At 35.5% G+C, this 15,179-nt stretch overlaps 1 protein-coding gene across 2 annotated transcripts in view; it reads right to left on the reverse strand.

The window, feature by feature from the left end:
- Positions 1 to 11,918: 11,918 nt before the first annotated feature.
- Positions 11,919 to 15,179, reverse strand: part of LOC128992191 (beta-galactosidase-like) — a 51,267-nt gene continuing 48,006 nt past the window's right edge. For both annotated transcript variants that reach the window (XM_054415652.1, XM_054415653.1), the window contains exon 12: positions 11,919 to 13,598. In XM_054415652.1, the coding sequence (XP_054271627.1) occupies positions 13,395 to 13,598 (204 nt within the window). In that variant the 3' untranslated portion in view covers positions 11,919 to 13,394. The remainder of the gene's footprint in view (positions 13,599 to 15,179) is intronic.

The following is a 15,179-nucleotide window of genomic DNA, read 5'->3' on the forward strand; positions in this document are numbered from 1 at the left end:
TAGGTTGATTACACCATTTAGGATCCACATTTTATCAAGATAGCAAAGTAACTAACAAAGTCATGGTATACTAGGTCAATCCCGTCGAAATCGACGGCTACTCTTGAGTTTTTAGGTAAATTCAGCTAACTGCGATGGATAGAGTGAAGTTATTAAAACTTTAGTAAAATGAAGGGAGGATGAACATAATTATTGAGTGAGAGGATTGCGTACCTTAAAAACGTGGTTAATGAATTCGTTGAAATCAATATTTTCCGTCCTTTCAACGGCTTTAGGTTACCCAAAAGGCTTTTCAGGAGTCTTACAATTGTTTCTTGTTCATGACTTTTGTTCATGTTAAAACCTCTTTCACTATATGGGGAAAGGAGTTCATATAATTGGTCTGTCATCTGACAGAAAGAGTGAATATTACTAAAATAACTGGTTCCATCTGCTTTAAGAAAATCATTCAGATTGTATTTGCATGGTATAAGTGAATCACCATCTTTGGTCATAAAAATACAGAATTTTATCAACGGGATGCATATTAAATCTGTGTTTTTTTTTATTTGATAAAAATATCTGTTGTCCAGAAAGCTGTAACATTCTTAGTTCGATGGGGGTCCAAACAATTTTGATTCCTTCTCTTGCCACATCGACCAATGTATTTAATCTAAATGTACTTATTCGCTAATTGATTATATTCTGGCGTAGTTTTGTGAAATCGTGCCATGAAGTTGCTGTCAAACTTGAACTTGATATGCGAGGGTCAATTGCCTTAGCAGAGCAGTCAGATGTGCATGTATTTTGTCGATGGAATGGACCATAATTGTAGTGGATTAGGACACAAATCTTGAACATTTGCAGAACCACATCCATAACCTAGTCCGGCTTTGTTGGCAACAAGTTATACAAAAGAGATGAGATGTGATGGCACTGTTTTATTTAATTAATACCTGAATTGCCTTCAATTCACCTACTTCACCAAAACCATAGATTAAACATACTCCGTGGTAAAAACTTGAACACAGCTCACATCCTCAACGTACTCATCTACATTTGCATGGCTTTTATTCTATGACACAATTTTCTACCTGATTATCGAAAACTTTTATGCTAATAATCTCACAAACGTCTGACGTTCTTTCTTGAATGTAATGATAAATGGTTATTGAAAGTAGACCAAAAAAGGCAAGCACCAACCCCTACAATAAATATAAGCTAACCCGATAAGAAATAATTATCTGTTCCTTTGAAATTGATATGTCCCAGTGATTTCATAATACAACATTTTATAAGTGCATTAAAACATAGATTTTTGAAAAAAAAAATTAAAACGTACCTATCATAAATTCATCATTTTATCCAAAATATAAAAAACTTGCCATGCAGTGGAAAATCAATTTTAAAAGCATAAATAATAATGTAAACATTTCATTTTTAACCGACTTCCCCACTACCAACAAAAGGAGGAGGTTCTCAATTTGTTTGTGGCGATGTTTTTTTTTTTTCTATGTATGTTCACCAATTTCTCTGTGATTCTTTTACCGATCAGTGTGGTTCCACCACCAAAATAACCAGGAGAGTTTCTATTTGGTACTTTATATATTATGTTTAAGCATAATATTTGTTTTGGTGAAAAATTCTGAAAACCTTAAATATTCAACATTTATTTTGTTTACATTTGTGCAGATTGTTTACATTTGTGCAAAGAAGGCAATAAATAATACAACATTCCTACAGCTGTTAGTTGAAACCATTTAAATGAGGCTACAGACAATTCTTCATTAAACAGTTGCTTCATATTGATCAATAAACTATTTCTTGCCATGGAGCCTGAATGAATTACATTGAGAAAAATGCATTTTGTTTTGGTTACTATAAAAAATGTATTTTAACGTTTGACCTGATTTGTGTATACAGTAATTCTGTTTTTAGTATTGAATATTCTGACTTACAAAAACATATAGGCTATGTTTCAGTGAATAACTGTATGATATTGACAAATAAAGGTGTATTGTGAAAACCAAAGCATTCGTAAAACAGGTCTAAATATAAATCAAATGCAATTATTCCTTACACGACCTAAGAAGTGTGACAGTGCATAATCGTCAATTGTCTTAAAAGTGTTAAATATTTTAATTACTAAGATGCATTTGCAGATGTGGAATGTTTATTGATATTCTCTACCCAGTTACTATATCATATCAATACTATTATGCCTGCTCTGCTTCGGAAAGTCCTAGAGGAAGATGATTTGCAATTTCGACTAGGCTATATCTTGAGCAAACAAAACCCCCTACATGACTTACACCACTTTAAGCTGAACCAATCTTTCATATAGTATATTCCAAAGGTACTATACGAAAGGTACTATGGTGTTAACGACCAATTTTCCACTTTTGAGAGATTTTTTAGCGCTGGTAGCTGAGGAATAACTTGCATATTGTTCCAAAAGGCTTGAGACGTTACTGTATTTCTTTTTATAATGTAGAAGTACACCGATTGCTGGAAACGATGATGTCTGACATTTCAATGTAACTAGAAAAGACAATTAGTTGTTCATTAGGCCTAATGTAATGGACAACTCTGTCTTTCTTAAGGAATATCTAAAGATGTTTATTTTCATACCCATTGATTATGTAACCTGAACAGGTGACTCAAGCAGTTTTAAAATAATGATTGTTCTGTGGAACTTTTGATTGTTTCAAACAGTTTTGCTTATCAAAAGTAATTAATATATAAAAAATTATACAGTCACTAAAAATCATGAAATAACTTATTTTTGTAAAAAAATACAACCGACTTCAAACGCTCTAAAAAGAATGAAATAATTTCAATACAGTTAACTTTTGTATTAGGCAAGCTCATGTATTTCAAGTCGGCGCGGCTCAAACTGCAAATATGATTGAAATTAAATATTGTGTGTGTATTTTGAAAATCAATAAATTGTAGCTGCATAACATAAATATATAAAAAACATACTGAACTGTTTTGTTTATATATTAAAGGAAATATTTTCTTGTATTTCATGTTTACTTCAGAATAAATGCATTATGAAAATAACACACACAAATGTTCTATATGAGTAGGAAAATAATTTAGTTTGATATTATGATAGGGAAAAGAAGCTAGTTTTAGTATTAAAACGCTACTTTTCCAAGTTAGAAACATTTAAATGCGTTATAATCTTTTTAAATATACTCGTTAATACCACTATAATGCCGATCTCTGATTACGGTAATAAAATAACACTTAACGCATAACTATGAAAAAGACATGCAGTAACGCCTTTAGTTATAGAAAGTCACCTGCAATATGGACACCCTCTTTCAATTTTGTATCAAAAATCATCATAGAGCCGCGCCGACTTAAAATACGTGAGCTTGCCTAATACAAAAGTTAACTGTATTGAAATTATTTCATTCTTTTTAGAGCGTTTGAAGTCGGTTGTATTTTTTTACAAAAATAAGTTATGACAGATTCAGTAAATGCTCATAACAGCTGGTTCATTAAAGTAGTGAAAAATTATACATATGGTCATAGTAAACAAATCTGCTGAGGGAACTTTAAAGGCATCTGGGGCAGAGCCCTAAGGGAATTTACCTCGTTTATCTTTTGATGGCTCATCTACAGACCAAGACCTTTCTTTGGAGACCCCAACCAAGTTTCTACACCCAGCCGTTCTCTCAAATTTGCTATGACAAAAACCCCGTTTTCCTCCATAAGAATAACATGGGACGGGAATTTAAAGGCCACTGGGGCATAGCCCCAAGGGAATTCACCATGTTTCTCTTTTGATGGCTCATCTACAAACCAAGACCTTTCTTTAGACACCCCTACCGAGTTTCTACGCCCAGTCGTTCTCTCAAATTAGCTGTCACAAAGAAAAACAGTTTCAAATTAATATATAGATTAGATCATTTGCTTCATACAGTATGTGCTTCACAAGAAGGGGGAACTAAACGAGTAAAACAATTCCTCAAAACTTAACTTAATGCAATCATATAGTTTTGGTATATATTTCCATTCAAAAGAATCCCATATAAGTTGTGTTTTATGTGCTACCAGCTTGGTTACTGTATTAAAATTACACTATTTTAACAACAACTATTTTAATATACAGTACCTAGTTATTATTATTTCTATACTTCCGTTCACAAAATTTAGGTGGTTTGAGGGGAAGTCATTCCATACCATCCACCAATAGTCCAGTGCAATAAGCATTTGAGTAAGGAAATTAAAAAAATACCCCCGCCATAGCAAACATGCAGGCTAAGCGAATTTCAACTTGTCTGATTACATTTCTACTAAAATATTTCCATAAATAAGACAAATTTATTCCAAATTTAACTAACAATAGATTTAACGAGTGAATAGGTTTGCTGCTACAGGGAAGGTAAAAAGGGTTTTTTAACCTTAGGTCAATAGTATAGGATGAAATAAATAAATTTGCAAAATTTTTTAAATATATATCCATAAACAAGTAAACTACAACAATTTTCATCTTTCTCCATAAGAATAACATGGGAATTTTAAATTACATTTTTTTTTAATTTTCTCTGTGACTGTTAGACATACAACAGTGCTTCAATATACTTAATTGTTTATTTTTCAAGCTCTACATAACGGTGTAAAAAGAAATTGCAAAATCTTTTGTTTTTAGGGTAAAAAATGGGAAAACCCCATTTTTACCCCATAAAACCCCCCATAAACCCCTGTTCCCATGGTCCGATTATGCTGGTTCGCAAACTCGTCTAAATAAACGTAGGTTTACACGTTTTTAACAAATTTCATCAAAATCGTATCATTTTTGCTTGAGTTATCGCGCTAGCGGACATGACATTTAAACGGATAGTGTTTTTTGGCCTCTAGGGACCTCAAAACGAAAAATAAAATCGGTCCCGGGTCCAGGTCTTACCATGAGTACTACGGTAATAGCTTTTTCCCTATATGGATAACTCTTTTGTTTGGATACCTCTCATTAGGACACCCTCCTTAGGATACACATCCTTACTCCTTAGGATTTCCTCCTTAAGATACCCTCCTGAGTAATCTGAGCAAAGTTGACTAACAATGATAAATCTTTGATATAATTAACATTGAATAAAAATGTGTAGCCAACAAAGATAACAAAAATAATAACAACACCAACAACAAAAACAAACAACAACAGCATCAAATACAATAGCAACAATAATAAATAACAACAGGAACGAATAATGACAATAGCATATAACAATAATAATACTACAATAGAAAATATAACAATAGTAATAAATAAATAAACTGATATTTTACTTAAACAACAAATCAAGGCAGCGCCTCACAGTTCAACAAGTAACATCCTTTTTTTCAACGACTCGCCAATGGTGGAGAAGAGGTCGATATCTAGTAGTTAATATGTTTATAACATATGGTAATTGTTCTACATATGTTCTGTGTTATTGTTTTTATATTTTGATTGAGTTTTGGTTAAATCAGAAATAAACAACCTTTCTTGAGTTCAGTACAATTATTTAATAATTAATCTAATGACATGGTGCCGAAACCCACACGGAATAGAAATAAGAGGTATGACTTAAGGAAGATGATGATATCCATACAAACCATACAGAAGACAAAGATAATAATGTAAAACCACCAAAATGTCTTGTGGTTTCAAGTACTCAGATGGCTCCTTCTTGGAAGAAATGGAAGCAACAGTGGAACTGGTACTACACAGCTTCTGGCCTTGATAGGAAATCCAATGCAGTACAGGTAGCATCATTTATGTCTAGTTTAGGCCCAGATGTTATAGATATATATAACAGTTTTGGTTTCATGGATGATGAAGATATTGAATTAGATGAAGTTGTTCAACGATTTGATAAGTTTTTTGTTGGTAAATCTAATGAAGTATTTGAGAGATTTTTGTTCAACAAAATTACACAAGAAACCCATCAAAGTTTTGAAGATTTTTTTACAAAATTGGTTAACCAAGCTAATTCTTGTAATTTTGAGCAACTAAAAAACAGTTTGATAAGAGATAGAATAGTTATTGGCATATCAGATTCTAGCTTAAGGGAAAAGCTACTTTCTACTGATAAGCTTACCCTAGATGATGCAATTAGTAAGTGTAGGGCACATGAACAAGCTAAGAAACAACTAGCAGAAATATCCTCTGACAGCCCTACAAATGTTAATGTCGTTAAAAGGGACGATTTCTTTTCTAGGCCTACGTTACAAAATTCAGTCTTTGACTGTAAACGTTGTGGTTTACAACACTCTAGAGGCCAATGTCCAGCTTTTAATCGAACTTGCAATCAATGCTTGACTAAAGGTCATTTTGCTAAGATGTGTAAAACTCGAAAAATCTCCCTAGTAAGAGTAAAAATACTCATGTTTTAGAGGTCGTAGAGAATGAAGATTCTGATTATCCGTTGCATGTTGATTGCATCTCTAACCCAGTCAAGAATCAAGATTGGACAGAATTATTAGAATTGCCAAATAACAAAACTGTGCAGTTTAAATTAGATACTGGGGCTCAGTGCAATGTTATTTCCCATGATTTGGCACTAGCTTGTAATCTGAACATTGTACCTTCTGCAACCTTGTTACTTTTAACAACCAAAAAAACGCCAGTTTTGGGTGAAGCCATTTGTCCAGTTGTAACCAAAAAGTCTCATAAAGACACTGTCTTGTTTGTAATAGTTCCAAATAGGCATCAATCAATATTAGGAAGAGTATCATGTGAAACCCTAGGGTTCGTAAAACGGATTGCTGGTATAATTGATCAGTCTATAAGTGGATTATATGATGGAATAGGGTGTTTAAAGTCTTTTGAGTATGATATTGATCTTGTGGAAAATCCTAGTTTCAAAATACACCCACCCAGGTGAATACCCCATCCAATACGTGATGCAGTGAAAGCAGAACTAGACCAAATGGTAAAAGACAAGATTATTACTCCGGTAAGTGAGCCTACTCCTTGTGTGTCTCCTATGGTCATAGTCCAACAAAGAGACAAAATACGTCTATGCATTGACCCAACTGATCTTAACAAAAATGTAAAGCGTAGACATTATCCATTGGCTACATTAGAGGACATCTCAGCTACATTGAATGGTTCTACTTTATTCACCATCCTTGACTGTAAAAAAGGATTCTGGCAGATAAAAGTTACGAAGAGAACATCCAAACTACTAACTTTTTCAACACCTTGGGGGCGCTACTCTTGTTTACGCATGCCCTTTGGTTTGGTATTGGCCCCTGAAGTGTTCCAGTATATTATGTCAGACTTGCTCAAAGGAATTAAGAATGTAGAGTGTTCAGTGGATGATATACTCATTCACAGTAACAATGAAAGAGAATTGCAAAAGATCACGAATGAAGTAATGACAAAGCTGAGTGAATCAGGACTTACACTTAACAAACAAAAGTGTATATTTGCCAAACCGTTGGTGAAATTTCTTGGTCACATAGTTTCAGACCAAGGGTTACAAGCTGATACTGACAAAGTAACAGCCATTTCAAGAATGAAGGAACCCACATGTTTGTCTGAGCTTCAGAGATTTTTAGGTTGTATAACATACTTGTCAAAGGTTATACCAGATGTTTCGGTTGATACTCAACCTCTTAGAGTTCTCACTGAGAAAAATGTGGCCTGGTTCTGGGATACGCCACAACGAGAAGCATTTAACAAGTTAAAGCAAAAACTGCAAAGAACTCCCGTGCTTCGTTACTATGACCCCAACTCTCCTGTGACTCTCTCTGTGGATTCAAGCAGTTATGCAGTAGGTGCTGTTATGTTACAATCTGGGCAGCCCGTAGCTTATAATTCCAAAGCATTGACTCAATCACAACAGAACTACAGTCAACTTGAAAAAGAGACATTCGCAATACTGACTGCTTGCAAAAGGTTTCATGAGTATGTATGGGGATGCAAGGAGTTGATAATTGAGTCAGATCATAAGCCTTTAGAGGCTATCTTTAAGAAACCGTTGTCTGATGCTCCTCCCAGAATCCAAAGAATGTGTTTGGAAATCTTACCGTATCGACCAAGAGTTGTGTACAAGCGGGGTTGTGAGCTTCATCTGGCTGACACCTTGAGTAGAGATTGCTACAATGACAATCAAGATGATGAACCTCACAGCTTTGATATTCAGTTGATAATTCCTATGTCTTCTGATACAGTTTCTCGAATCAGAACTAGTGTTGGAAAATGCACAGAGCTTTCTAAATTGAAGGAAATAATCTTGAAAGGATGGCCCGAAGAAAGAAGCACTGTTGACAAGGAATTGGTAAAATATTTCACTTTCAGATAAGAACTAAAGTTGCTATGATGGTCTTTTGTTTAAAGGAAGCTGTTTGATTATACCTGATGAAATGAAACTTGAAGTGTTACAGAATATTCACCGTCCTCACAAATGTGTTCAAAGTTCAATTAATACAGCACGTGACTATGTATATTGGATTAATATGGAAAGAGATATTGAACAATATGTAGCAAGGTGCAATAAATGCAGCAAATATCAACGAGATAAACCTCAAGATGTGATCCTTCAAGAGACAGTACCAGTGAGGCCATGGCAGTTCATCGGTGCTGACGTTTTTGAATGTGGAGGTAAAGACTTCTTAGTAGTTGCTGATAGTTACTCAGGATATTTTGAGTGTGAAAGTCTAAGGGACAAAAGTAGCATTACTGTTATTACACACCTAAAAAGTACTTTGCAACTCATGGTATTCCAGATGAACTAAGAACTGATGGAGGACCATGTTTTGCTTCTATAGAATTCACTAAATTCGTATCTGAATGGAAATTTAATGATAGAATTTCATCTCCTCATTTTCCAAGATCCAATGGGCTGGTGGAGAGGTATGTCCAAGAAGGGAAAAACTTAATTGTCAATTGTCAAGAAGAACAGTCCGATATTTATCTTGCACTTCTTCATCACCGTAACACACCAAGAGGTAACCTAGGTTCCCCAGTTCAGCGGCTGATGAGTAGGAGGACAAAGACTCTTCTTCCATCTACGACCAACCACCTTATTCCGATGGTCATAAAGAATGTTTCAAAACAGCTAGAAAAAGTTAAAAGGCGAGAGAAGCTATACGGTGATATGAGGAAGACAGAGCCTGATCAGTTTAAACTCGATGAACCAGTGCTTTTCAGATTCAAACCAAAGTGTTGGCTGAGAGCAAAGATTGTTCAAGTTGGTCCTGAACCACGATCGTACAAAATCCAGACTGGTGATGGACGAGAATACCGAAGAAACTCATGGTTCCTAAGAAGAGACAAGTCATTCAGAATCTCCCATAATGTGAATAAAGGTCAATCGTCCAGGTCAGAAGAACATAACAATGACTCAGCTCCTGTTGTAAGACGAGGGGAAAGGATTAGAAGAACACCAAATAAATTTGACTTGTGAAGGAGGGATGACAGTAGTAGTTAATATGTTTATAACATATGGTAATTGTTCTACATATGTTCTGTGTTATTGTTTTTATATTTTGATTGAGTTTTGGTTAAATCAGAAATAAACAACCTTTCTTGAGTTCAGTACAACTATTTGATAATTAATCTAATGACAGTTGGAGAAGAGGTCGATATCTTCCGGTAAGCTGTTGGCCAAGAGTTGGATGCGGGGAAATGTACTGTGAAACATGTACTGGGTTGAGTACTGACGTCTAGCGAACGGATGAGTTTGGCGCAGGTGACGGTATGTGCGGAAGTTCAACTTATATAGTAGATCAGGTGCATCAATGTCTGAGTTAATTAGCTTCCTCAGGAACAGAAGGTCATTGATTTCACGTCGTGCAAGTAGTGGCCTCAAGTTTAACTGAAGTTGTAAATTCTGGATAGGAACGGTGCGGTAGTCATAACCCATCAGCACACCAACCAGACGAATGAAACGGCTCTGCACGTTCTCAAGACTCTCAATCTGCCCAATCAGGTAAGGGCTCCAAACTGGTGATGATACTAAAGTTAGGATACCTCTTCTTAGGATACCTCCTTAGGATACTCTCTTCATAATACACTATCTCCTTAGGTTTTTCTCTCTCTAGGATAGAAGTTAAATAGAGTGACCAATATAATTGTGACCTATTGTCTAAGTAGCCAAGTGTGAGTGGTTATAGTGCTAGCCTTTAAATCTGAAGATAGCTGCTTCGATTCAAAGTTAGTTCGTTACTAGGTACTATCTGTTATTTTTTCCCCACGACGCTAGGTACTAGCCCAGGATCGTTTTCACTTTACTTCAGCCTAGGTCTTGGAGTTGCGGCAATATCACTTTGGTAAAATCCATTTACGATTGGCGGGAGTTGAACTCGGGACCTCAGGAACCAAAGAACTGCTCTCTACCACTAGACCAGCTTACTCCCCGATAACATTTTGCTACTTTAATGATGCTACCGCAAAATATTTGAATGATTTTGATAAAAATACACCCGCAGTAAACCTGCTGACTAAGCGAATTTCCATTTGTCTGAATTGATTTTCAATTAAATCTATTTCAGTAACATTAGGTTTAACGATTACCTAGGTTTGCTGATACACAAGGAAACTAATAAAGTATGTTTTAGTAAAATATTAATAGTTTGGTATAAAATAAATAAATATGCCGAATTTGATCAAAATACAAGCAAACTGCAACATTTTACAATATTCTCCACAAGCAAATAACCAATAAATAAATAAATAATAATATGTGTAATGGGAATTTTAAATTAAATTATTTTTTTATTTTCTCCATCACGAATAACCGTACAAAAACACTTTGATACGATACTGTATACTAAATTATTTTTTATTTTACGATCTTTAAAAAGGTCTAGAGAGAAATTGGGAAATTTTGTGTTTTTATGGTCAAAAATGAGGAAAACCAATTTTTACGCCATAAATGTTAAACCCCGCTCCCATGGTCCGATCACGCTGGTTCACGAACTCAGTCAAGTTTATCCCGCCTTACACCTTTAAACCAAATTTTATCAAAATCAGACCAAAATTACTCAAGTTATCGGATTCACGGACATATAATGTATACAGGCCTACAAACATATATAAAATTTTGAATGAATGGCGTTTTTGGCCTCTGAATACATCAAAAAGAAAAAATTAATTGGTCTCGGGCCACCTACGGCAATAACTACTTCTCTAATAGTAATAAATTATATAAATCATTTCAAGGTTATAACCGTGAGAGTCGGGGAGTATAATTAATAAATAGTCCAACAATATAACTGATAAATTTAACAACACTTTAGATTCCTTCCAAACTAAGCTATATATTTACTCTGTCATATTTTAAATTTTATTCACTCTTTACACAATTTCTTAAAATTAGTTTCTCTCTAAGAAATGTTAATGATAAGTAAAGTATAGCAAAAAAACTTTTTTACTTGAGGTGAAATTACAATGAAACCACTCTCGCTCTTTCCAACTTAAGTTTATCACCTCCTTCCAAGTCCCAAGTCAGTTTCACACAGGAGTGTATTGATTGGGAATAAATTCGACCCTCAATCTAAGATGCTGGCCTGAGGGACAGTGTTAGCTGATGCACTACACGTTGTGCTGCTGATGGGTTTGCTTTTGTTCTCAGCTGTTGAGCTATCGTTTTAAAGGTAGGTTCAAGTGGAGGGAATAGATTTCTTCCCCTAAAACTGCCGAAATTGTGTAAACGGAGTACAGTCGGGTCTATAGTAGTTATAAGGTTGACTCAATCTGCAGAGCATGTCATGTCAGCCACAGCTTATTTTGTTGTCTTTTCTGTGTAAATTATTGCAAGGTTTTGGTAGCTCCACATGATATCCGATATAAGTCTAGCGGGTTTAATGAGTTAAATAAAAAGAATAAAGGGTGGCTTACATATTTATTATGCAGTCATGTATAAATAAATACAAAATGTATATCAAATATTTTTACCATGGACAGCAACATTTATTACAACAAATCTTAGTTAATAAATGGGCTATATTTATTTACATTGTACAAAATGTAGATTTAATAAGTAATCATAATAATAACAACCTAACTTACCACCTAAGTATGTTATTGATTTCATATTTCAGATCGTATTGTTGTGAAATAAATCCTAAAACTTTTAATTTTCATTTAATTAATCAATCTTTAAAAAAATTAAATTACAACAGTTTTCAATCACAATGTTTTGTAAAATAACTTTGAGAGAAATTCTGTTGTTTAATATTAGTTGGCTATCATCACAAAAAAAACTGTTAAATTATAAAAACTCCTCATTTAACTAAACAGCCGGATTACTATTAAGAATTAAAAACTTATTTTATTATCTTTTAGTGGAAATTGAATTATTTGTAGTGCTTATAACAATAGTTTTTGACTTTGTTTATTTGTTTAGTCATGAATCTGTCACCTTAGATATTTATTTACCACATACTTTTTATGTTAAACTAGCTGGCCCGACAGACGTCGTCCTGTCCTAATGTGGTTTCATGCCAAATGCTCGTTCATTTTCAAGATGAGCTCGTTCGCATGGCTCATCACGTCCTGGTTGAAGTTCGTTCGCTACGCTCACTCACCTTTAGGTTGGAGCTCGTTCGCTACGCTCACTTGCCTTCACGTTAGCTCGTTCGCTACGCTAACTCGCATCACGGTTTCGTTCGCTATGCTCACTCACCTTTTGGTTGCAAATAAGCTGTTGTCATAAATTTAAAAAAATAATTGTCCTGCACCCTGTTGGTAAGCCTATTAACTTTTTAATGCTATTGAACATCACAGAATTGAATTGTTCAGTTGAACCAGCTGTTAAGATTCTTTAATTCCATTTAAATATGAGTACTCATAAGGTTAACATGGGAAACTCCAAAGCCACTGGGGCGAAGCCCTTTTGACGGATCTGCACCAAACTTCACACAAACCATCCTTGAATAATGCCATAGACTAACCAACACAAGTAGACTTCTCATCCCATTGTAAATTTTGAAGCACGTTTTTCGTGTCTAGTTCATGTACGTGACACAAAGGCGCTAGTGTCGATGAAACTTTGTTTCAATTATTTTAGGGTTAATTTCTTGATTTCTGCTTTACTGTTTGGTTATATAACTAGGGGACAAGTTATTGTTTATGATTATATCGTATTATTTGGTTAAACGAGGTTTTAAATGGCTGTAATAATGGGAAACAAATTGTAAACAAAACACGACCTCTACATAAACCGTACATGAACTAACAATAAAAGTGTCTTCAGCTGTTCCATAAGAATGAGAAATCTACTAAGGGAGTATGTTTTATCTATGATAATGCTTAATATAATGCCTGAAAGTTTCATTACAATCTGTCAAGCGGTTTCGGAGTCCATAAAGGACAAACAAACAAACAAACAAACATACATTGGATTTTATATATATAGATATCTCACGATCATCTGTTCTATTAAATATAAATATTTGCATTCTCAAACTCATCTAGAGTTTCCTGAAGACCACACAGGTGTTGGGGAGAAGAACACCTTCCTGAGAGAATTCTCTGTCTCCAGTTCCAGGACAACGATGGTATTATACTCAGGATGCTTGTGCAGAAAAGGTCCTGGCAAGAACAGGCTTTGTTGAGGTCCTTCAGTGGACCAATAGCGTCCTAGGTTGTGGCCGTTGACATACACAACACCCTTGAACAATAAAATGCAATATATCATCAAAACACTTCAACTCTTTTTTGAATACTATTAACGCCTCTTTCACACGACGCGGCGCGCGCCGTGCGGCGCCCGCTGGATCCGGCGTAGGGCTATGGGAGTATATGAGTCCTTTCACACTATGTCCGGCACGCGCCGCGCGGCGAATTCGCCGCACGGCATGCGAGTTACGCCTCTTTCACACGACGCGGCGCGCGCCGTGCGGCGCCCGCCGGATCTGGCGTAGGGCTATGGGAGTATATGAGTCCTTTCACACTATGTCCGGCGCGCGCCGCGCGGCGAATTCGCCGCACGGCGCGCGAGTTACCGCCGGATGCACCTTCAGCCGGACGACAGCGCCGCGCGGCGTCCACGCCGGACAACTCGGTGAAGGTGCATTGGTTCTTATGGGAGCTTTCACACGGTGCGGCGCGCGCCGGACGGCCCAACCCCTACGCTGTCTCATTTTAGGCAAACTACCTGACCAAGAGGGTGCAACAGTAAATTAAGAAGTTATATATCGTTGTATTGGAAAATATTATATTTAAAGTTATTACAAAACATATATTTTTATGTTAATTTCATGCAAATCGACCAACTTAAAGTATTAAAACAAAAATTTTCCTTTAATAACTAGAGGAGAATATTTAGTATTAAATTAATAATTTAGTAATCTATACGTAATGAAACATTTTTTTAACCTCTAGAATACAATATTTTCAGATATGACGAATACTTATATATAATACGTGAAGGTGATTTCTACGAAATACTACTCTTCCGTTAATAATGAACCGAGTTTTACAAACGATGTGTCAAAATTAAGTATTTGTTGTGTACACGCCTCCTTTCACCAATTCCTGTAGTAAAAGTCCTCGGGCTTTGCCTCTCAGGCCATCAAAATCCCAATGTATATCTTATGAAGACAAGATTTTGTTCAGTTAGGACGGATAATTTGTATTAATTACAGCTGTTCATAGTACACACATGATACACACAAGAGTTTTCGTTTTCAGTTTCGATAGATGGAGTTGTGACAATCGTGGCAGAGTGGAGTGGCGAGCCTTTCAAGACCGGAAAATGCCGCGCTTCTGCGCATGCGCTAGTAACTGGTGGCGTAGCAGCAGCTATTTCAGAAAGTCACGGTCACTAACCACTAACTAGCGTCGTTGTCGTAATATTTATCTTGACTGCACTGCAACTGCAACTAGTTCCTCATAATTATTATTCATATAGTTTATTATTCTTTATGTTATGATCGAGTTATGTCTGAGTTGAAGTTGGGGTTAATGTTATTGATAGATTTTTATTGCTGCTGTGTTGCGGAGGTCATTTATTATCGATGATGTGCTCCTTCTTCAATGCGAAGATTCTGAGAAATACGAGTAATATGGAAGACATCAATAACACTGGAGTACTTTGTAGTTTATGTGGAAAATTTTATTTTTAGTTTATGGACGAGAAGTACAGAAGGATTCCAATTAATAAGCCAGCTATGTTCAACAAGGCAAAGCCAATAACATAATTTGTTTTATTCACTAGCGCTTTTGAATGGAAAACTTGTTTCTGAAAGCG

The sequence above is a fragment of the Macrosteles quadrilineatus genome, unplaced genomic scaffold (assembly GCF_028750875.1).
Source record: "Macrosteles quadrilineatus isolate MER2022 unplaced genomic scaffold, UCM_ALF_1.0 Scaffold_4__1_contigs__length_99947679, whole genome shotgun sequence".
Lineage (NCBI taxonomy): Eukaryota > Metazoa > Arthropoda > Insecta > Hemiptera > Cicadellidae > Macrosteles > Macrosteles quadrilineatus.